Here is a 25,118-nt window from a genome sequence, read left to right as displayed (position 1 = left end):
TGGTCCGCACAGCCCCTGCAGGCTCCTGACAGGGGGTGGTGTTTCTTCACAAGTGGAGATCATTCAGCTGCAGAACTCTTGGCCAGGCAGCATCTTCTGGCTGCTGTTTCTTGAAATCGTCTTGTCATTGGCTGTTATAGACCAACCCTTTAGAAACACTCCCTTCGTGGGTGACCTGGCCAAATCACATGTACCCCCAGGCATGGTCATAGCTACAGAAACTGTGTGGCTGATTGATAGTTATCCATGCACAGAGGATTAGAAATGCAAGTCAATTAATAGAACAGAGAGTAAGGAGTAAATTTAATTTTCCAAATATCTGTAGTTTGAATAGTCTCTGATAAAATGCTCTTGTGAGAATGGCAAAGAAAAGTGTCTTTGAGTTCAGCCCTGGGATCCTGCTGTGTGTCTCTTGTGAATGAGTAATGAAAAGTGGCCATTCATTGTTGAATGATTATTTTTCCCCTTCAGTGGAGTGGGGGGGCAAAACCCTCCAAAACCCAAGTCTTCTAGGCTAGCCAGCAGGCTAAAAGCATCAGGAAACCTCTGAAGGGAAGTAAAAACTTATGAATGGAGAATAAAATATTGGTGCAGAGCAAAAGGGCTGTTGTGTATAAAGAGCAGATGGGAAAATGTTGAGTTTGAAGTTTAAAAGACAAGGCTCTGAATCTCATTCAGCTGAGCAGGGGGAAGTGGTTTGGGTTTCCTTTCCTTGGAGGTTGGCTCCATTTGATGAATTGTCGAGATGTGCTATAAATGTTTAAGATTTATAGGAGAGGCTCCAAGTAATACTAATGAGCAGCTAAAAATAGATATGATAGGAAAATATAAACTGACAGACAGATCATCCAACATACCAATAATTTCATAATCACACAACAGTTGCCAACTGAAGATGGGAGACGTGGCATGAAAATGAGCTTTTGTTTTTCACATCTGAAAGTTAAAGGAGTCAGAGTGGAAACAGATGTTCTCCAAAACAATGTGTCAGAATAACTCTAGTAACAGCCAATTGTCACCAGAGCTGAGCAAATAATTCCTTGCTCACTCTTTGCTGGCTGATGGTTTTCCAAGGACTGGTGGGGTTTTTGTTAAGAACTGATGTATCGATTGATTGATTGATTGATTGTTAGTAACATAAATGGTTTTGGTGCAAAAATTACCAGTGTCTCACTGCTTACAGTTCTGTGCTTTCCAGGTTTGGGGAATTTTTGTCGAAGAACTGTTGGTCCTCCGAAAGAAATCTTCAGGGCTTTGACAAATAATTTTTGTGATTATTTCGGTGTTGATATTAAATAATCAGATGAATTAATGAATTATACTTATTATTGAATTAGGAGCGATTCGATTAATTAGATGCTTTGCTTTTATATAAAAGGGTTTGTAGAGCAGGAACTGCCTTTCAGAAGAGTTTACACTGGGAATAACCATCTTTGTCTACTACAGCAGCAGACTTGTTGAGCTTTCATTTTCAGGGTCTGTCTGCTGAACACCTAGAGAAGAGAAACATTCCAATCAGTTGGTGATGTATGGGCAGACTGAAGGATCAAGGATCCTTTGTGCTGCTGTATCTCGGTGTGTGCTGGGTGCCTGCAGAGTGCACTAGATCTTTGTGATAATGAAGATGACTGTCAACAAGCAGGATCAGACTCAGCAACTAGAAGACCCTATCCCTTGGCAGGTGGCATCTTGTGTGAGTGGAGGCTCTGCCCACATCTTGTGCCACAGACAGATGGGAAATGGGAGCTGAACCCCAGAGATGCTTTTGAATTTCACCTGAAGTTCAATAACTGATGTCTTTGTCACCTGGCTGGAGTTTTGCCTGCGGATTTTCTGTTTGTACTACTGTGAAAATATTTTTCTTCACAATGGTGTTTCCACGGGGAGAATCCTTGTCTCCATTGTAACCTCCCTGAGGGTGGTTTCAAAAGTTTGTCTGTGGAGTGTACTGCATCTTTTTTTTCAGTCTTCAGATGCCCCTTTATAAAGTAAAGATGTTATTCTTTTTCTGGTCCTATTTTTGCCCTGACATGGCACCATCCCGTTGTCTGAAAAGTGGGCAGAGCCATATAGGTGTGATCAAGGGTTTGATAAAGCCAATGTGGGCTTCACTAGGATTTAGTGATCAAGTGAGAAGCACTGGGTGGGACACGGCATGGCAACATCATGGAAGTTGTTCTGTGGCAGGGTGGAGAATGGCTACTGGCAGAGGAGGAAGGAAAAGGATGATTTTTCTAGCGGGTGAGACAGGAATAAGGTTGCTTGAACAGCTGGGGTTGTTGAGCATGAAAATGATGGAACGATGTTATGGAGGCAGAAGCAGGAGGAGGAGAGGCAGAGCCAGGTCCTCAGCTAACATTGCTGGGTATTTTTAGGACTGCTTCCTGAGAGTGCTTTTTCGTATATAAACAGACATGGTTCCAGGAGGCAGCAGTGAGGGGGAGTGGTGTAACTCAATGATACTTGTACTGCAAATAGTGCAAATAGTACGTTGCAAAGAGCAAATTATTTGACTTTATTAAACTGCAGCCTCCTGCAACAGATCAAAGGGTCTGGTTTCTAAGCGAAGTAATTGTAGCTTAAAGAAAACTTAACTGTTAAAAGCCTCACAGGCCCTAGATTCCTGTTTGACTTGGCTTCAGGAGCTGCATATACTCTTCAAACCTTAGACTATCAAGTACATTTACAAAGCACAAGCTATAAGCCTTTCTCCACAATAACACGTAGATCAGCCTTGTTATTGGGAAAATACAAGAAAAAAAATAAGAGGAGGAGGATTGTCTGGCAGGTGGACTTGACAGTGCTTTATAATTCTGGAGGGGCTGTCAGTAGTGGGGCAAATCTGATCAAGACATCAGGGTTATGCAGAAGAAAGTCACTTGGTCTTTGCGGGCAGTGCTGAAGTTGAAGCAAAACTGGGAGCCAGTGCCTCAAGTGGAACCAGGCTAATGTAACACAGGACGAGGGGATCTGCCTGTGAGCCTGCTTGCCTCCATCCTCACCTACAGTGCTGTGTGTTACTTAGGGTGCTGTACCCAAAGAGTGGTCATGTGTATGCTGAAGGTCATGAACAAAATGGTTACTCTGTCATGTGGTCAACTTAGGCTTGGTACTCAACCATGACAAGTCAGTCTTTGCCACACTTGGTTTTTCAGCTTTGTAAGTCTATTCTGGTCCCATTTCAGATTTTCTCTCTCTTTTTCTCTCTTTCTCTTTTTGGTAAGACAAAAAGGGCAAAACTTCTGAATTATGAAGGTCCCGGAGGAGGGCCATCCTTGCTTCAGCAACCCCAAAGCTACCTGATAAGGAGGAATGAATTAATGCACCTGCAAGAAATAGGCTGACACTCCTAGCTGTTGCCGCTATACATCGTGGGTACCTGGGCAGTATCCTGGCTGACATTTCTTTCATGGGAAACCTATCGTTGGCATCATCTTTTTTCCATGCAACTTGTTGAAAATTTCTGTCCTCTCTTCCCTTGGCTCCTTGCAGAGCAGATTTATGGTCCCACTTTCCTTTTACAAATAAAACCCCAAGTGCAAATCCAAACGATAAATAACGCAGTGCAGACGTGCCTGCAGCAGTATCCTCTATATTTATCATTGCTGAGAGTCTGGGAGGAAAAGCTGGTGAAGGCAAGATATCTTATGTGAGAAAACTGCTCTCATGCAAATTCTGGAGGCTGGAGAGCACTCCTGTTGTGCTTTTCCCCAAACATCCTGCTGCAGCTCAGGAAACTCCAGGTGCCTTGTCTTGAGACATCCATCCTCCCTCGCAGGCTTACTGTGTGGGAAGTACACCAACTCCACCACGGTGCAGGAGGTTGCTCCTTCATAAGCACACAAAGTGGGTAAGTGTAAATAAACCTCAGCGTTTGCTCTGTGCTGGGTAAGAAGTAAGCATGGAACATCAACGCTGCTCTGTCCATTAATACATCTGAATCTGCTGTTCTGATCACTTCCACCCTGCCTGCAATCTCAACTGACATTGCTTTTGGCAAGTTATATTTAGCTAGGGCACTGGGCAAGTGTGATTACAGCAGAGGCACTACACCTGCAAGGAACTGAGTGGGGCTTCTTCTGCCTGACTCTGCAGCAGCAAATTGACAGCTGTATGCCAGGACCAAATGCTGTGTTGTTAACAGGGATGGCTGCGGTGGAAAGAAGCTATTCCTTGTTTCTTGGGCCAAGCTGGTGGCTTGCAGGAAGTCAGCAACTCTGGATCTTGAAATTGCAGCACAAGATGTACCTGGAACTACCCCCAATATTGTTTTAAATTTCTTTGTCTTGACTCCAGCTGTAATTCTAAGACACTTTTGCTTAACTAAGCCCAAGGGCAATAAGCCATTTGAGTGTGCAATACATGTGAGTTGGAAATTAGGACTGCTTAATTGTCATCAGCTACAGAGCCTGCTCCTGTGTCCCTGCCAGGCCACCTCCATGATGCTGCAGCGCCTGCATTGAGGGAAGGTGATGGTGGGCTCAGGTATTCTCATCTGCTGAAGGGTGGAGAAACTGCAACAAGGTATGGGGGACCTGCCTCCCATTGTCTGAACTTCACAGCAATCTGGAACCAGCTCAGGCTCTTCTAGAAAGGGACTTTTTTTTTTTTTCCTGGGCTTGAATAGCTACTTTATTGTCTTAGAGACAGTGTTTTTGACCTTTTGTTCTTCATTGTTTGGTCAGGGTTTTCCAGGTTGAAGAGGAAGCTTCCACTCTACACCTGTGACAACAGTGACATACAGCCATCAGCCCTGCTTTGCCAGTGCCCTGGCTTTCCCAGCAGGCTGCAGCTCCATCCTGACTACTGCTCTCAGCTGCAAGTCACGCATGGCAGGGAACTTATGGACAGCTAAAATAGTCCTGCAGTGGCCAGCAGGCCTCCACTGGGGTAAATGTAGACTCGGTCACTCTGAGAAGTTACTCACTTTAAGTTCTACCCAGCAACCACAGATGTTTCCAGATGTGCAGCTTGCTGGGAATTATGACCTGTCCTGATGGGCTCAATGCAGAGAGATTTTGGACCGCTGTGTTTCATATGCTTCTGCTTTAATGTAGTGCCATTTGGCTTGGCACAGGCCCAGTTACAGAGACTTGAAGGCAGCGATTAGTAAGGCAACTATAAAGACTACTTGCAAAACAGCTTCAGCATAGTCTGCAATAAAAAATGATCCCCAGACAGACCAAGGTGGAGGAGGCTCAAGTGCCAGGAGTGGTTCCTCCACCATGCTCACTGAAATCTAATCTTCTTGCTGTGGAGGCCAGGGAGAGGCCTGTGAAACCTATAAGTTCACTGATTGTTTTTCTTTTTTCTTTCTTTTCCATCATTATAGCTATGACCTCCCTTCTGGCCACTTACCTCAGCCTCAAGGGATGGGACCCTTTCTGGAAGGAAGACCCATCTCTCTGTTCCCTGAGAGGAAATTAGTCTGTAGCATTGCTTGTGTTTTACTTACCATGTTTAGAGAAATGGAAACACCACATGAATTTCTCTATGGGCTCTGCAGGGAAATCGTGTTTCCATATTGCATTATGAGAAATGCAGTGGAAGTGTGCTATGCTTAGTTAATTTTTTTAATGTATGGAGGCAAAAGAAACTTCAGTTCAGAATGAGTATATGATTTTCTTTCTATTCAACATCCGTAGTGCTATAAATACAAACTGCAGGGTACTTTCAGAACTGCAAGCCTTTAAGACCTCTCAAGGGAAAACATCACACCAAATTAATCTGCCGTCAAGTGGAAATTCTATATTGTTTGCATTTGCCAATGTTCTGTATGTGGCTGTAATTGCACTGAAGCAAATATCTGCTTTGAGTTCTTCACAAGATTAAATGTGGCCAATTGGGCGTAAAAGAGTAATTGAAATGCAGAGCTGCTGCTTTGGATTTGTTAGAGGCATTGCTCATTTTTGCTCTGACACAATGACACTAGGTTCTGGCTTTCCATTAAAACAGGGAAATTTGGGGAATGTGATTTGGAGCATCTGGTTGCAAGCCAAGTGGAGGATGTTTGTCTGGCACTGCTGCTGCCCCACAGTGCACCAGTGGGCAGTGTGCCCTGAGCGTGCCCCCTGCTTTGCAAGGGGCCACCTTTCTTCCCTCTCACCAGTGATGAGGCTGGTGATAGCCCTGCCCCAGGGTGCAGCATCTGGCTGGGACCTCCAGTGTCGGCTCCTGAGGATTTCGTGATCTTCTGAAGTTCTGAGTGTTTGCCATAAATTTGAAATAAAAGGACGTGTGGAGGTCCCAGAAAGAGCCTCCACGGCTTTTAACAGTGGGAGTCCGAGGTCTGAGCTGGATCCTGACTAGTGTCACCGTGTCGGACTAAAGGAGCATGTCAGCTTGCAAAACCTGAAGTCGCACCCTAAGCCAGCTGGATGTGAATTGTTAAAGATTTGCTGAAAAACCTCCTACTTTCTTTTTCTTTTTACTAGTTTGGCCATTTTCCCTCTTGCATTATAAATGCAATTATAAGCAAGTAAAAAGTCTTTTTTAAGTTGACTGTAGTGCCTTTTAATTCTGCATGAAAACCCAACAGCTCCCTATGCCCAACAGGTAGTTAAATAAACAGGCCCACATGGGCAAAACTGCCAGTTTGAATCCTTTTTTATTTAATTTTCTTTCTAATTAGTAGGCTTTATCCAAAAAACACATACTAAACTTCTATGAGCTTGCTCATGCTCAGCCATCTCCCAAGGTGTTTCCTAGTGCAGCAGCTACAGAGTAGTCCTGACAGCATCCTTGCATTGTCTTCAGCGAGGGCAGCATCTCTCAGTATTCTGCCAGGAGCCATGTCCCCTTGCTAGTAGGGCTCTGCTCCTCTGCCTTGTCTCCTTCCTAACTGGAGGTCCAACTCCCAAAGCTGCTTGAGGAAGCCGAAGTTGGGGCAGATCCCTCTGTGTGAGCACACAGTCTGAATTGCGTCAGCAAGGGACATATCTTCACAGATCATTAAGAAAGCGAGGATAAGAGTTGCAGATCGACTGATTCCCATTCCGCAGTGAACTAGTACTTCGCCTGAAAAAAAGGAGAGAGAGATGGGACTATGCCATGAGGCCAAATGGTGGGGTTTATTGTGCCGGAGCAGAGAGGGAAGTGGTGCTAACACTGAGGCTGAGCCAGCCAGTGTGTTCAGCCCTGCAGAGCAGACCTGGGGCACTGCTGGCTGGGGAACGATGCATTTTTTAATGGCTGAGAACAGAAAATTCATAACTGTATTCTGGGATCCATGTTTGGGCTTAGCTGTCAGCCTGATGGCATGCCCCTAGTCCTCCTGCCCAGCCTGCACCTATGGTGTCCCCACTTGCACACATGTGATTTGGGGAGTGATGTACTTGCTAGCAAAGTTTCAAGTTGTCATAATTGAGGGCCATGCTATGGGAAGCAGCCTTGGCAGGTTACTTCCTACCAGTGAGCCTGGAAACTTGGGGTTTCAAAAGTGCTCAGGAGTGCTTGCTGTTATTATAGGAACCACTCCTGTTTTTTCCCAAGCTCTTTTTTCTTCTTTGCTTAGGGCAGTAATGCTTTATGCTTTCTGAGGGTACTCACTGCTGCCCAGACCTTGTTGGAAGTGTGTACCGTTAAGAACCACTCCTCTTTGTATATGCCATTTGCACCAGCTCATGGATTTTCATTTTTATAGCCTACCCTATACATCTCTAGTCACTATGCTCCCCTAATGCCAGGATCTTCCCATCTGTATTAGGTGATCACTAGAGAAACAATTCATGAAATGCCTTCAGTTCCCCAGAGATTTCAGTATGAGATCTGGATCTTCATTAAGAGTAATACCATGAGTCCTCCCATGTTGCTGTGAGCGAGCCTCAGGAAAGACCTTCCAGGGATCTAGGAGTATATCTCCCTCCTTCCGTCTGCTTTGCTTTCCTTTTTTCTGCTGTGATTGCTAATGGAAGCAGCCTGAGAAATGCAGTTCTGTATCATGACTGCTTCCTGGTGTCTAATGTGTGCCTGACCCATGCTGGAAGGAGATAAGCACTTTTTCAAATGGTCTTATGTGAAATTAAAGGAAATTTTGTCAAAAGGATTGCTTTCAGATGGAAAAAAATCAAGTTTGCAGTTCTTTCCCTCTGCATGTGAACAAAGAGCTCATTCTGGAACGTGAAAACCTGCATCTTGTGCACGTTGTGAAATGATTCAAGCTTCACAAAAAGGGTATGATCCAATGAGAAATTTTTAATTGGAAAAAAAAGAGTTCTGTTTTTCTGCTCAATTATAGCCATGCCTGAAAAAACTCTCCTTCCTTTCTGCAGTCACATCTAGGCTTTTCACAGAGCCCATAGCTCAGCAATTGGGCATTATTAAACTAACAGAGACTAGACTCAGATTTGAACTTCTGACCACCTAATGGACAGTTCTGTCACCCATTAAGGCAGCTGAATTAAAATGTTGTTGTCTTAGCATGGAGACGTCAGAACCCTTTTGACTGGAAATCTTCCCAAGTCTGAAAAAAAGATTTTCTGCTTTTTTTTTTTAACTTTATTTTTTTAGCCTGTCACATTTGTGGTCTCTCATTTACCAACTGTAAAGCTGCAGGAAATGCAATTTAATAACACAATTTATACACAGAAAAAGGTGAAAATCGGTAATAATCATGCCATATTGTTTTTTTCCCTTTGGACATGGAATAAAGGGTCTCAGATGCTGCTTCTCTGTAAAACGTGAGTAGGGGTATAAAGAATGGGTAGTTTTTCTGGGCTAATTCCTTGTTTTGTTTGTGCTTATGGCATCTTGATTTCTCTATTAGCAGTGAGTGAGACAAAAATACCCTTGTTGGATGATAAGCCTAGATCCAGCCAAAACCCTCAGGCTGATTGCACCCATCTTCCTAGGTGTTGATTCTGGGTACTTTGTGCTCAGCTTTTAATCTCAAATCCCATTTTGTTTGTGACAGAGTATTTATTTAGCAACTGTTCCAGTTCTGACTAATGATGATGGCATAGCCACATGCTCGGAGAGCATAGGCATGTGTTGTGAAAACCTGCTCTGGCCAGCAGGTTGAGGGAAGTGTTGAATTCCACAATGTATGTGACACAGTCACCTTTCATTATCCTGGCATGAGAAATCTGAGCTCAGCCCTAAAGATAGACATCTCTTCAGTAAAAATAAAGGGACAAATATAGTCACCAAGGAAGTGGTGAAAACAGCTCCTGTGACAGCAGACTGGACTGGGCATCAAAACCTTTGGGGGAAAGAAAATGGTTTTCCAACATCATGTCAGTTTTGCAGAATTAGAAGATCAAGTGATTTCTGTTTGTGTTTTCCTATTCAGACACAGCTTCACGGGATTTACTGAGATACCATTTACTGCCATTAACTCCATGGGGATTTTTGGAAGTGAAGTCCTACTTTTCATGGCAATGTGGAGTAAAGCTTTGCACCCCTGCTAAAGATAATGCTAATTTGAATTTTCACCAGACTCTTTTTCAGTGTGCTTTCAATGTTTTTCATTAGCCTTCACATCAGCCTCGTGGGATATGGATGTTGAATTATCTTCCCCAGAGGAGGCACTTCAGACCCAAATAACCCAGGCCTGAGATTTTCCTGATAAAGGAACCAAGAACAAAATTTCTCTTTGACAAATACTGTGAATAGGGCTAAGACCAAAAAGTCTTTGAAAAATACATGCTTCACTAGTCTGCAGTAAGGCCTGACCGCAACACAGTGCCAGGAACCTGTCTGAAAATCTCTAGCTGCCAACACTCTACAACTGCACCAGGAAGGGAAGGGAGACAAAGAAAAAACAACCAAAAAAGGGATGGTCTTGATGCTGAATTTGATTTTGAGTCACTAAATGTTTCAAAATTGAATCTGGCTGGAAATTGGACAGGGGACAGGACACTTGTCCTGAACCTCATTTCTGTAAAGTTGTTCTTTGGTCCTTTTTTTTTCCCACCCAGATGGCGCTTTCTGCCTTGGGAAATGCTCATCCCCACCTGCAGTCTGGAACTGAAGATGGAGCTGAGTACAGATAAGGATGCTGCCAATAAGTATTGTCTGATGTGTTTTTGTTAGGGGCACAGAAAGCAGAACAAATTCCAAGCCCCTGCTTGTATAGGCTGGCTCTCTAGTGGTTTATATCTAGCTCTGTACCTGGGAGGAGGAGGTGCTGAGTAAGAGCACACTGAATTTTCTTCCCTGCCTCTCTGGCTTATCTTCACTTCAGAAGAGTTCTCCTAGATCAACAACTAGCTTTAGAAGGCATCTCGGCAAAAACCTGGACAAGCCCCAACTATTGACCTTGAATCTTATCTGCATGGCTCTCTAAGACACTAGTTCCCATGAGGATGCAGGTATATTGTCTCTTTCACACGTGCAGAATCTCTTCCACACTGTTAGCCTTTGTTTCACCAGGCACAGAGGTTACGATAAATGCTGGTACACTGACAATAAAATGACTGTTTGTTGCAGATAAATCAGTCATGTGAAATGATTTAATTAATGTAAAATTGCTCTAATGAAAGCAGATTTGAATTTACTATGTGATTATTTGTAGCAAACAAACTGAATGTTAAACTTGAGTCAGGAAACAAAAGCTGTGTTGCTGTTTGGTTCTGTTTACAGGCTCAGGCCCTTGTCTCTTAGCAGTATCTGTAAACGGGTAAAGTGACACTCTGAACCCACCATGGTATACTGCATTTGATGAGCGCCTGAAGCATGTCTGCACCATGTGGACTGTCCGCAGTGGGCTTGGTAACACGTGTGGCATCAGCCTCTCACGGGAGGCTCGGATTCCCGGGTGGCTGCTGGACCACAGCCTAGGAAAGCAGCATTCAGAGAGGCAGTCGTGGTGCATACACCTGTCATGGGGTGGGCAAGGAGGTTATAACCACATCTTCTGTACCACACAATCTATGCCACAAGCATAGCATTCTCCAACTCTGCCTTCCCTGTCCCCATTTGTTTTAACATACAGTACAAAGAGAAGTTGGACTGATCCCACATTAGAGGGCCATGTTGCAACCTTCTCTCCAAGCGTGTAACAGGATCCCTTAGGAATAATGGGATTAACTGAGGAGAAGTGGGGGCACTTAGCTTCTGGCATTATTAAATCTTGCAATCCTTATTTGAAGTTTTGCATCACACATCTCAAGCTACATTTAACAGAGGCAGACAATAACTGTCATCTGGCTGAGATTTGTGCAGAACAATAACACTTGGTTTTTTTACAACGGATTATGGATATTATATCCAGTTCATGCCTGCTGTAACTCCACTGACATCAAAGGGTTTGCACTAGGGATAAAGTTTGCACATTGAAGTTTGTTGGCCAAATTCAAGTTGGGAAATTCAATGTTGTTGAACAAATCAGTCATTAAAACACATAATATCTTATTGTCCTTTTGCACTCATCATTAACTGAGCTAAATGTCCTGAACTAGCCTTTGCTTTATTGCAGCATGGATTCAATTTGGCATAAGACCAGGCTCAAGATCTGTCGTCTGGAGTGAACACCCCAGCTACCCTCATTCCATTGAATCCAGCAGGATTATACTGCTCACCAGGAGGAGAGCTCAGGTGGGCTGAAGGGCCCCAGGGGCTCTTCCTGCTCCACTGTGGTTTTCTCATCTCCTGTTACCTTTTAGCCACCATCCTGTAGCCAGGTGCAGAATCAATTGTCTTTTTCTTGATTAATCAAGTGTCTATTGTGTCACAGCTGAAAATAGCAAGAAGCCTACAGAGAGATCTAAGTGGTGCTGTGTCCCTTCTTCCTACACCTCCTGGAACAGGCAAGGGCTGTCATCTGCTAGAGAGTGGGAGGTCAAACTAATGTATGTGATGCTCCTACAGCAGAGTCAAGAGAGGGGAGCCTTCTTCTCCTAAGTTAAGGTTCTTTCATAATCACCTCCATCAAGAAGGCAGCAGGAGAGGAAGCCTAGCTTTTCATTTTCTCTGGTGAAGTGGAAGCAGGAGATGCCTCTGAGAGGGTTTGCCATTTCAGGAATTTAATGGACGATTTTAACTTGCCTGTTTTAAACATGTTTGAAGGTCAGTAAAAGGAGAAGCTGTCTACTTCAGAATCTTATTCTCAGGATGGTGTTAGTTTAATAATTTTCACGGTGTGCTTTCATGTGTGCTCTCAAGTTCTCTCTCCCTCCCTCTTCCACTAGACTTTACCAAACCCTCCTGATTTAAGCTTAGGTTTAGCTGCACTCCAGAAAAATGCAGGTTGTACAGATGGCCACGCAAAATGGCAAGATTGATATTCAAGTTGTTGCCCCTCGAGCATGGGCATGACAGAGAATGGCAGTACTGCCCTGTCTGTGTTTTCCTTACAGAGAAGAGGGCAGATTGCATATCTGCTTGCTGGCCTTCCCAAACAGCTCTGTTAGCTGGTCAAAGGAACAGCAGGGCTGTGCTGAAGGAAAGGCAGCCAAGGAAGAAGGTTTCATAAAATAATGATTATATGGTATGGCTGCAATTGTAGTGCATGTATTTCTTAGTCTGTATCACAAAGATAATGAAGGAAGTCATTCAGGTTATGGGGCAGCCATTGACCACTGTAAAGAAATAGCTCCCAATCAGGAGCATGTGGGTGCATGCTCCTCTGCTTCCTTTTGCTCGTGCTCTGGCATCCAGGTTTGAAGAAATTGCCTTAAAAATAAATTCCTTATATCACCAAAGACACATTCTGTTCAGCTAAGGTGGAAATCTGGAATAAATCTGACCAAGCTGTATTCTGCACTTCTGGTATAAGGCATCAGAATTTTTCTTCAAGTGCGACAGGAGTAATGCTTCATACTTAATTCTAACGAGTATTTGATTCATAGTTTTAAGTATGTTTGTGCCTGATACGGTATGAACTTTGACTTATCCTCCCAGGTAAAAAAGATAATTTAATTGCATTAAAAAAAAATGTTGAATTTGTAATAGTTAAGAAGCAGTTTTAAATGACTTCTCAATCAAGCAGAAGTACCTTGTTACATCCTGAATTTAATAGGAACAGGCCTCTTGTCACCTGGTATAATTTTTTGTTCAGCATCACTGCTTATAATAAATGCTATTTTTTCTTTTCTTCTAAATGATGTGAGTAACAATCCCCTCCCTGTCTCATCCCTGCACAGGTCATGGGTATTTAGCTGCTAAATTTCTGGAGCTCAGGAAATTAGGCTTCCAGAACATCTTGTTTATATATTTTCTAAACTTGCACTTCCCTTAAAATGATGAATGTCAGCAACAGCTGGACTATGTATGATTCAATTTCACCTTGTCTCCATTCCGAGAACCCTGCTTCCATATGGAGTTCAGTAAAGTAATATCTAAAAGCATGGGAGTAGGGATAAATATGCCTTGAGCCCTAACTTGTTCTGCACTCATAACTTCCAGTATCTGGGCAAGCATCTTGTCAAGGACTGGTTTTGTTTGCTTTTGTGGCCACCAGGTTTCATCTGTGTTTTCTGTCTTTTGTCAATTGATTGGAACGTTTTTTTTCTTACACATGCGTTAATAGATTTGGATCTTACCTTTCTCTGAAGCACCACCAATAATTTCTTCAGTCGCAAATAGCAATAGAAATGGGTGTAGATCCAAGTTCCCCAAACATGTTAGTGGTTTTGAAATCCAAATGTAGCCCTCGGTTGCACAAAGGCAAATACTTTCTAATGGGATGGATTAAGCCCTCCGAACAGCAGTAAAAGCTGAGGCATCTAGCACAGGGGCACACTATTTTTCGTTACTGTGTCTCCCTTTCCTAGCTTGTATAGTATGGATTGGCTCTGCTAGCTGCACATGATTGACCTGGGTAGCAAGTGTTTTAGGACTCTCATTGATTTTAGAGCTCACTATGATGCAAGCAAAACAGTTTGAGTGCACAGCTCTTCTCTTAATAAATCACGTTTGAGTAGGTATCTGTACAATTTTGAGTCACAGTGGAGACTTACTTTTGTCAAGGTTTGTCCTTAATAGTAATGATCCCCCACTAGCCCCAGGACTCTGGTATTGTACCTGGCCGGTGTTTAGCAAGTCCAAGGATTTTGCAGGCTATTTTCCTGTTCCAAGGTTATACACTCTCTAGTAATAGCATTATCTCCTGGCTGGTGGTGTTGCTTAGGTTCTTTTCTACAGAACTGCTTCCCAGCAAGTTCTTCCCTATCCTGTGTTTGTGGGACTTGCACAGCATTATAGTTGACTCATTCAAATATGATACTTGCCCTTCTCTTTTTACCACATCCTAGCTTATATTTTAAACTCCATCACTACTTTGAAAAGATCAATTCTATGTGCCTCCTCCCAGGTCAGTGTTTCCCTATAGATAATAAAGCATACTCGCTATTTTGGTGGGGTTTTTTTGCTAAGGAATAGTACTAGGCATATGGAAAGCCCCTTTGAAAGCCTTGTCCATGCATCCTTCCCTGTTCTAGGGAAACAAGGGAACTTCCACTCACTGTGGGAGTTCAGGAGGCAAGTGTGATGCTAACTTGGGAAATACCCAAACCAAGGTATTCTTACCTGTATCTGCAGGTGGTTGTGCCAAATACTATTTGATAACTTGCTCTACATGGCTGCTATGCAGAAGATACACAACATGCACAGATGGTCTAGTTACCTCTTGGGGAATTCAGTGCTGCTTTTATGTGTTGAGCAACTGGGTAGAAGTAAATGCTGAGGTCAAAGTTTGGGTTGTCCTCTGCTTCTACTCCATAGTAATCCACAGGCAGGTCTTTGTAGAACTCGGGTCCAGCGTTGATGTGAGATCTCCCAGCAGCGGCATTCACAACATAGGAGATGCCCATTCGGCTCAGCTGCTCTTTGTCATGAGCAATGTGCCTGAAAGAAGGACAGCTGGTTATATTCATTTCTGCATGATGAAGGGTAGAACATGCTGCTGATTGTGCAGTTTGTTACAAACTGCATGAAGCTCTAGTGGCTATTTTCTGACAGGTTGATCAGGTCCAAACTGTCCACCAAAATGGTTCAAGACAGAAGTGACCCATTAAGAAACTGACTTTCAGATTTCCTGTATTGTCCTTCCAAACACCAGTTTAGGTGGCTCTTCTCAACTGATGAAAAATAGAAAGGTGCTGGTGCTTGTGATATTTCTCCATAAGCTGAGAGTTTTCTGGTTTGCCTTCTCAACAAGTCACCTCTGCTGAGCATCCATCAGTTCAGGGGACTGATGCTATCTCTTAGTGTGAGGAGAAATGAGGTTGATCCTGTTTTACCTACCTCTGGCATGATGGCCTGCAGTACTGGTGCCATGGCCTCACTAGGCTTTTACAGTGTGGGACTTCTGTACTAATGGAGGATGAGAAATCTGGAGAGGAAATACTCTTTTCAGATAGGATGCCTTTTCTCTATGCTACAGCATCCTATGCACAGTCCAGCATTGCTCAACACTTGGACTTTCCACAGAGTGAAAAACTTGGGAGGGTGAGGGAGAAATAGGGTGGGAACTAAGAGTTACATTAACACCTTCAACCCTTCCCTCTCTCTTACAGGTCTCCCAGGTAAAGGTTTGGCCAGACTTCATCCACGTGCCCTGTGGGGGGGGGGTGTTTCCAGAGCAGGCACCGTAGCTCCTCCAGGGACGTTCCAGCACGGCTCCAGCTGCCAGGCGTCCGGCTTGAGGTACTCCTTATCCTGGGACATAGCAAGTCCCCACTGCACAGGGAGTCCCAGGCCATCCTGAAGGATGGAGGGCAGACATTCACAGCAAGCCAGAGGCATCTCTGAGACCGCCCTCTCTTCCTCTCGCCTTCCCTTACCCCCTCACAAAGCTTGCCCACAGTTACTGTGGCTCACAGCAAGTGAGAGGGTGACCTCAGGGGCTGATGGTGTCTTTCTCTTGCGCATTGATAGCTTATCACAGCAGACGCCACAGCTGGACTTGGGAATGCTGTTGCAATCTAAACAATGACAGTTCAGTGGCTCATAGTCCCATGCTGTAGTTTCAATGCCTGTGCTTCTAAAATAAGGTTTTACGTTATTATGGTAAATTGGAAGCAAAAGCTTTTGCAAACTACGAGGCTCAAGGCCTAAGGTGGCTTATTTTGACCTGACTGCTCAGCTTTTGTTTCTAGGTATGCCAAACTCTTGATTAAAAGTTCATTATTATATTTTTAAAGATTATTTTTTTTATAGGAAGTGGGAAAGTTCATACTCTCTGGAATTGTAGACACTGTTGTTATTGCAGTGAAGCAGCCCAGCCCTCAATATGCCAGTGTGAGAGTTCCACTTTCCAGTAGAAAGAGGTAATGCTGCAGAAAATGTTGGGTAAATGTAGCTACAAATGTAGCATTTGGTCATGCAAAATCTTATTCACTGGTTAGCTCTTAGTTGTCAGCTTCAACAGGGAAACTCTGTAAGGAGTATTTTGGTTCTTTCCAGTGAGAGTTACCAGCCATACTTGTCCTCATGACCAATGTTCATTGCAGGAAAAAATCTACATGAGTAAGTTACAGTGATTCCAGCTGCCATTCGTATGAGCATTAACCTGTTCTTTCTTTTTTAACAGGTTGTTTCATTTGCTCTCCTCTCTGCCCCCTCCAAGAGCTATCCCATTTCTGATCTTGAAATAAGTTCTTCGGTTACAAGGAAAACCACTTTTTTAGGCTTCAGTTTATCTCTGGAATTACTCTGTTCCCATGTGGGACATTTCTTTTGAAATAGTGGTTACTAGGTACAGATTTGAACTGCTGGGAGGATTTTTTAAGAGGGGAATAGAAATTCTATTTTTACCAGAGTTCTGTTTTAAGAAAATATTTCTTTTTCTATGTTCTAAATGTTAGTCAAGCATCTGCATTACAGAGATATTAGGAAGTCCATCAACTCATGCAGCTTTAGAACAGAAGCATCTGTTTAGGACATGGGTGAAGTTGTAGCCACTGAATCAAAGTCTTGCTCTGGAACTGTCTACTGAATGACTTTTGCATAAATGATTAGAGGGATGGTTTGGGGTAGAACAGTCCAGGACGGCAAACCTGAAATCTTCCATCTTTTTGCTGAACATCTCTATCATTTACAAATAGGATGTATTCATGTTCAAGCACCTCTACTGACAATTTCTTTCCAAATACTAACTGTGGTGAAAGGTTTTCCTGGTTTCCCATCAAGGTACTTCCACTAGCCCAAAGTTCACCCTTTGGTGTAATTTTGCCTAAAAATACTTGGGTTTGCATGCACAAAGACAGGGAGAAACTAGCCTGCTCTGGCAGCTCATTGAGCCTTTATATCAATGCATTGTTTTGTTGAAACAGAAACGGAGCAACTAAGTCCCTGAAATGCTCACAGAAATGGAGGGAAGCAGTGACTGTTGTGTCAGTGTTAGGCCACTGAATGCTGACTAGCAGCAACCCTTCTGCCATATACTTGGGGTGGTTTGCCTTGCTACCCAGCTGCCAAGAGGGACTCTGTTATTTCGGTACACCTTGTTCTGCTGCTTTCACAGGCAGCCTTGTCCTCTTAAATACAGTAAGTTTTCACCAAGTAATGATGTTCCCAGGATAGTTTTGTATTGTTTGTATTACAAAAAGCTCCACTGTGGAATGTGTTTGCCTCCCAAATGTGCGTATCTCCTCCAGTGTCAGCTTTTACTGTGAAAACAAAAGCAGATGTTCTTGCCCATTTTGGATGGCTTTATACAAGACGAGGCATGGAGGAATTCCCATACTGGAATGGACATCTCCTATTGATTTTGGTAGCTGATTTCACACTCACCACCCCAGTGTACTGTGTCTGTAATCTCAGGCATGATTTCTCTGATCCCATGCAGGAAGTGTGCAGCAAAAATGGGACTTCATTTCCTGTGTCCTGTCCATAAGGCCATCTGCCAGTTCCTTAAACACTTTCAAGAATAACAGCCTCCTCCAATCCTTCCACCCTCATAATATCTGCAGCAAATGTTCCCCTTTTTTGATGTATCTATCTCATTCCTTGCAGTGTGGCTAATGACCACTCTAGGGCACGCGCTTACTCCCTACAAAACTGCTTTCAATTGTTTTTGGTTTTTCTCTTATTTAGTACTCACCCTCTCCACCGTACAAATACTTTGATTTTCAGGACTGAAGGCTGCTGTCAGCCTTGTTTTCCTAAGCCTCATGGGAGTGGAGAATCACTTTTATGGGTACTGCCCAAAAGCCCTGGTAATGTTGTGGCGTTCAGTTGGGGAGGGACAGGCAGCAACTTACTCGCACTGCCCCTGTGGGAGCTGTGCTCTCCAGGTCCATAACCCCATCCCTGTAACAGCTGGGTGGATAACTGAGGTATAGCACACCTTAGGAAAAGTGCTTCTTCAGAGCTGTCGGAGTTTTTTGTTTGTTTGTTGGATATTGAAAGTTGTAGAATTATGGTCTTTATGAGACGGGTGTGCTGCTTAGAATTGTCCTTAGATGACTTTCAGCTTGTGCTCACATTGATCTTGTATTATAGCTAAGAAATTTACTCCTGTTGAAACACTGACATGAACCACTGATGCCGTGTACAAAACATTTAATCTGCATTCTGATCACATGTTTTTATTCCTGGAGAATAGCATCAGTTCATGTAAACTCTGTCCAATAAAAAGGAAGGACTGGGGTTCAGATTTCAAATGTGAAATAATTGGAACTAACAGGCTGTGAATGATTCAAAAGCAGAAAAGTCTCTGTAGGACTATTCAACTAATATGTTGAATAATGAATACACTGAAAAAAATAATAGCTTTCCATAGAAAATTCACAGACAGGAAAACAAGGCAATTTTTTCCTGAATAAATGACTGCTCAGTTCTAGCACCAGCCTAATGTTTTAACTCACTAAATTTATACATGCAAGTGTCATTTACTGAAATGCACATATTTAAAGAAAACAATGCTATGATTAAAATTTTGTGTAATGTTTTATAAGGAGCATGAATAGATTAAAACAAATTAGTGTGAAAGGAAAATGATTATATGTAATAATGTGGTTGTTCTTCATTTTTAAAAATATGTTTTTAATGCTTCTCAGCTCAATTCCTCTATATCCACGTTTTGTAATGGATCTCTTTCTGTGATGTGTGTCGTATGAATGAGCAATACAATTTTAAAATGCCAGTTTCTGAATGATATTCATATGAAATGTTCCTGATCTTTGCCCTACTAGAGTTGTATTGCAGTAATTATTCAATCACGTAGGAGAAATTTTACCATTATATTTAGATTAATTTGGAATTGGTTTGTACTACAACTGTAATTGTATCTGAACTGTGTAATAGAATTTCCTTAATTATGACTAGCAGGAGAATAGCAATCAAAGAAGCCTATCACAGAGCAGAAGGTCATTCTGCTGATCTACAGTGACCTAGAGTATGTCACAGGCCATACATATCACCATGCCATGCCTGCATCGATAGCTGCCTCTCTGGAAACCCATTAGTGGCTTTGCTTTAGTTAGGCTATGAAAGCAGCCAGGTCAATGGTTCCTTATAGAGGAGACTGACACAAGAAGAAAGGAAAGTGGTCCTGTAAGAGGTCCCAGAGAGAATCTTCTTCCTGACTGTTCAGGCTTCTTCTCTTCCCAGCAGTGAATGCCCCTGTGGATTGCATATACTGTGGATGCCTTGGTTGTTTTTCAGTTTATTCAGTGACTACAGCTTTATCCATAAGTGTTGTTCAGGGCTGGGCTTGAGGAAAGGGCCCCAGTATCTCAGTCCTTGGAAACACGTGCCACCTTTTATTCAACTTCTCCAACACCATAGTATTTAAACAAGAACAAACTCAAAAGTCAGTGTAATTTGACCGTTTGGCATTATACTTGTATGAGATTAAGCTGAGAGGATGGTGTGAAGGCTGAGATGGCATGACACAAAGCCCTGGAGTATGATGCTGTGGGAAGTCAGGAGGAAAAACCAACTCTTGTGTCTAGGATATTTAGTAGAAAGCTTTTATATCCTCTGCTTTTCCTTGCATTTTCCAATGCCAAGATAAAGGAGGGATTTGAGTATAATATAAGGATGTCAATGCTTTCATTTCAACCATGTATTGAATATTTTAATCATCCCAGGTGTTGTAGTGGCTTTTGTGTATAGGTAGAACATAGGCATTTTCCTCTGGCTTTAGTAAAAATACTCCTGAATTTTTAAATCCTGAGAACAATATGCTCTACATCCTGCTTTTCTCAAGCCAGTACATGCTGTAACTTTGTCACCTCAGTGAAGATATCAGCCTGACTGCACTTCAAATAGGCTGATTTGTGGTGGTAAAAGACTAGGCTGAAGCCCAGGGCTTGGCCAAAGTAGGTCATGTCAAGTTCATGCCTATCGTGCATTCAAAAGCCATAAATGTTTCTCAGAAAGCCTATCCCTTGGAAAGATTCCTACAAGATAACATATGTTTGAGAGAAGGTTTTGTGTTGCTACATCTCTGCACGAATGACAAGTATTACTGTCATCATTCTTTCTTCCTTGATGTTTAACCTGATAGTCTCGATGGAACCATAATTTATCAATTGCTAGGAGTGTTCTGGGATATAGATGGTATGAATCAAATACAGCGATGACTGAGGTAGGGCTGGCTGGACTTGAAAGCTGAGATAGAGGCAGTTTCCAGGGAGGCATGCAGTATTTGAGTAGCCAACTGTTTGTAAGAAAATCTCTCCAGCAGCTGGAGGATGTAATCTGAACAGCACTTCCAAATTTAGTAGAGGCTTCCAGACCCACAACTTTAATCCAGCTATACATTTAGGGTAAGGCACCCACTTAGTGTGACTTGGCAAAATCCATTTAGGTGGATTTCCCTTCAACAGACCATGATGCAGCACCTGTGCTGAGGAGTAGACTAAACTAATCTCTATCAGGAAGCTTTGAGGAGCACAAGGAAAGGCAACTATCTGATTGGGGGTTTTCCCCTCAGTATTGCATTGGTACCAAATTTTCTGCCCTGACTGGAGAGGGATCATGACACCTCTCCTCTGTCCAAGTACAATTTTCCTCTGTGGGACATCCAAGCAAATAAGCAGCAACATTTCTGATGCAAAGCACTACTCAAGTGTAGGGAAGAAATTAATCAGCCCGTCCTGGTTCTCAAATATGCTGAACTTACCACAGCTTCCACTGATGTTCCAGGCTGCCAGGCCTCAGAAGCCTCAAAAATGTCTAATTTCTTCACAGCAAGTCTGTGGGCCAGCCAGCAGGGCTCAGACCTTACTTGACAGTCAAGGCAACAGCCTTGACTCTTTCAGGATGTACATCATCATGCAGTCCCCAAGGTAGGGTGGCCTCATTTTTGTCTGTAACTGCAGTATAAAGTATTCTCTTGTCATTAGCTGTTTAGTACACTTGTATTTGCCATCCATTGTGTGTGGCTCCTGATTGCAGCTGGACAGAAGCAGCCATCCTTTCATGTGCAGCAATGTTGTACCAAACATGCAAAACCAGCCCACCTGCTGATTTTGCTCATTTTTCTGGGTCTTGCATGTATATTTATTTTATTCTTTAGCCACAGGAAATCCTCTCTATAGAGATATTGCCCACGCTGCAGCTTTGACTGTGTAAAAGAGAAGGTAAAATTATGGGCAGCTTAAATGGATTTTTCCCTGACCCACCCCTTCCTCATGGAATGCAAAACTAAGGTTTTTCTGGACAGAGTTGCATTTTTGTAACATAAATGGGATCCTAATCCTGTTTCTGAGGCAGGACAGAGGCAGGGACAGAGAGGGCACCATGCAGGGTAAGAGCACATGCAGTATGCTTTACAGAAACTATGGCTGATAGGTAGTATCACCAGAAGAGTGCTGCAGATAAGAGGAGATAGCTCATCCACCCCAAGCTTTTCTGTGGCTTCTTTACCACTGAAGCTTGGTTGTATTTTGTTGCTGAATCGAACGTTTTATTTACTATTTACAAATTTTACATGCCATTTTAATAGTGTGCATTGTAACTATTTAAAACTGAGCATTAAACAGGCCCAGCCACTGTTAACAATCTTCATGTTATGATATATTTTTTGTAACTGCTTGTTATAGCATTAGCTATTAAGAATTTATTACTAGTGCGTTTCAGATGGTGCTTTACAGTCATGTAATTACAGCCATCTAGCAATCATTACATAAATATGCATTGAAAGCAAGAACCCCAATGTAAGGTGGCCCAAAAGGCTTTTACCTGCCAAGACCAGAGTTCAGGCCCTCAGGTGGCAATGATGTCATCGGCATATGCAGGGAAACACAAACATTTAAAGCTGTGCAGGGAGCTGTGTTCCTCCCGACACTAGGTGTTCATGAAGTCATTCGCTGGAGCGAGAGCACAGTAGAGCTCTAAGGGACCTGAACTTCGCTCTTGGCAAGCAAGCAAAGGGAAGTCGGTTCCCTTCCAGCCCTAGTCCCAGCAAAGATGTGGGGGCTTTTGGCTGTGAGCAAAGAAGTTCAGCTGCAAAACCTGTCCCTTTGGAGCCGCTTGGTACTCCTGTGTTCTCAGCTGCCAAGTGCATCCTTACACCCATTAACCCAACCTGAGCTGGTAAAGAATCAGACACACTGCATATGAGTCAGACAGTCATATGACTCAAGGACAGTCAAAGCTGGTCCATCTACCACATCTCCATGCTATTTGTTACTGCAACAGCATGCCCATATTTGAGGATTTCTCTAGCTCCCTCCCCGGCTACCACTCTTAGATCAAACATCATTGCTAGTGTCATCTTCTGCAATGTACTTCAGCCATCATACTTGACCAACGATCAGTTCTGACAGTCTGTAACTCCTTCCTCCATTCAGTACTGATTTTTCACTCCGTCTTGAGAAAACGAGAATCCCCATTTACCATATTGTAGTGCTAAACAGCTCTTGGATGTGCTACATTCATGAGACACTCTTGCTATCCCTATGCTCCTACTTGAAGACAAGCTTGCCTAAAATTCAGTTCTTCTGCATTAAGGCTGTCTCTACTGGGCACAAGGATTGTAGGATCACTGTATCTCTACTACCTCCAGTAATAACTTGTCCAAGATAAAAGCCAGGATGATTTGAATGGGTAAATTGTGTTTCCTTCTGGAAGCAGCCTCAGAAATTTCAGAAGATTACTGAAAAACTCAAAGGCTGAAACATTTCTGAAAGATAGGCTGGCAAGCTGATGCAGGTTGCTGTAAATCAAGAGTAATGTTTGCCCCTTTAATTTCCTATTGGAGCTGCCAGTAACCAGCTGGGTTGTCTGGCCGACACTGGTGTTTTGGTACAACCACTCCAAAGCCTTCACCCTCCCTGAATAACAAAAACCCTAGTTGCTTTTTCATGACTTTTAGTAATGCTTTCCCAGTATTTGCAGCCTGCCGTTGCAGAGAGCGTGTGGTGCTCTCATTACTGTATGATGTTAGTACAGCATGACCCTGTGGAGAGGTACAAGCTTGGGTTTATTCACAGATTGGCTGAAATGTGCTGAGTCTATTTCTCTGAAGCAGATCCAGTGGACTGGAGGCTCACATTTGTGGTGATGCATTTCAGCCTCAGCACTGTCGCTGGGTGGGAAGCAAAGCCTGTTCATGCTGTACACCACAGGGTACATTCTCTGCTCCCTCTCTGTGGCTGTTTGGGGTGAAACTGCAGCTGGCAAGAAACCCTGATACTACACTCTTTCACATACTGTCTACTTTGCAAGTGGCGTCGATCCAGACGTCTCAGTTCCAACTGAAAGCAACACAAGAAAGCCACGAATGGGTTGCTGGGCACTCTGCATCTAGCTTAGTGAGAGAAGGGCAAAATGTTGCTTGGGTGTTGTTTCCAGCCCCTCAGCTGTGGTTTTACTTTACAGGCTTACTCTGTATGGCCTGATCTAATTTTCCCAGGTCACCTCCAAAATGATCTGAGGCAGAAATCGTGTTTGTTTCTTGCTTCAGCAGAGACCAAGGATTTCCTGTGCTGTGCTTTGCACAGAACCACAGTTGTAATGCAGACCCTTAGGCTGGTGTCCTGTGTTCCCACCAGTGTTTAGCAGGCCACATCTGAAGGTGAATGAGGGTGCTGTAACAATAACTAATGTAGCAGTGTCCTCCATCACAGTACTGATAACATCAAGCTTCAGAATTCAAAGAATCCCATCACAAATAAATGGTTTCTGCCCCAAGGTTTTAATCAAAATGATGGCACCACGCAAAGCCCTCCTCCCCTGTAACTGGCTCTGGTATGTTCTTCTATCTTTAAAACAATATAATGCCTTTTTCTGGGGTCTATTCTGTTTGGGGGCATTGACAGCTTCACTGTTCTTTGTTCTTGTCCTGGGGTCTCTACCAGCAACACAAAGATAGCTCTGTGCTACCCAACTTACAGAAGACAAGCAGACACATATCCCTACGCCTGCATAGCCTGAGGGTTGAGTAACCTGCTAGGAAGGAGGTAGGGGAACAGCAGGAGGTAGGCAGCCACAGTTCCGTGGTGTTTCTTTAGCACTGGAATGCACTTTATGGTTGCTATCACAGTGAGCCTGTGAGGAAGACACTCTGTTCCCACTGCACAGGTGGAAATGGTAAGTGATTTTTCTATATCTGTCTACAAGTCTGAGCTGGGAGGCAACCCAGGGGCAGAGTGCTGCCTAATGCTGCTAGTGATAGCTGAACCTGAGCAGGGAGTCACCCTCAGGTTTAATTTGGGTTCAAGGCTGTGCCCACCTCCAGTGAGTCAAGGGCAGCTTGCATTATGAGGTGAAAGTCATGATCATGTTTGGATTTCCATGCTGGGGGTCGCGGTTTCCTAGGAATGCTTCAGCAGGTTTTGGCTTTGGTGCTCAAAACAGAATTCAGAACAAGCAAAATCCAACCAAGGACACAGAAACTCTGTATCACCATGCTCTATTCCTAATACCTTTCTTTCAGTGCTTGCAAAGTCCTTTTTTAGAGATACCCTAAAAGAAAAAGTAGCACAATCCCTTATTAAATGAAGTGACATTATGGCTTAAAAACAATTGCACAGTCTTTCTAATTGTTTCTTCATCTTTCTTTCTCTCTCTCATCCCAGCCTCTCTGATCTGAGCCTTTCTAGCAATGTGATAGCCATGGTAGGGCTTGGAGAGGTTTAGAAGACTAGTTTCAGTAGCCTGTATTTCTCACCAGTATCTTCTGGCAGAAAGATAAACCACAGAGCTGATAGTAAGCTCCTGTTACCCAGGTTTTTGGCTACAGAACTGGGAAGGATAAACACCTCCTTAAGCACTGCAAGATA

The 25,118-nt window shown here is 43.3% G+C and overlaps 1 protein-coding gene across 1 annotated transcript; it reads right to left on the bottom strand.

Moving 5' to 3' along the window:
- Positions 1-6,802: 6,802 nt before the first annotated feature.
- On the bottom strand, positions 6,803-15,662 carry LOC308223267 (dual specificity protein phosphatase 13B-like; the record flags this gene model as incomplete). Its single annotated transcript, XM_080622022.1, has 3 exons — positions 15,454-15,662; positions 14,564-14,784; positions 6,803-7,017 (listed from the first exon to the last, which is right to left on the bottom strand). The coding sequence occupies exons 1-3, from the start codon at positions 15,639-15,641 to the stop codon at positions 6,803-6,805; spliced, it is 624 nt and encodes a 207-aa protein (XP_080478148.1). The 5' UTR covers positions 15,642-15,662.
- Between the last annotated feature and the right edge of the window lie 9,456 nt (positions 15,663-25,118).

Source organism: Psittacula echo (genome assembly GCF_963264785.1).
Source record: "Psittacula echo genome assembly, chromosome: 6".
NCBI lineage: Eukaryota > Metazoa > Chordata > Aves > Psittaciformes > Psittacidae > Psittacula > Psittacula echo.
Note: the sequence above shows the minus strand (reverse complement) of the source record. Positions and strands in the feature narration are given on the sequence as shown.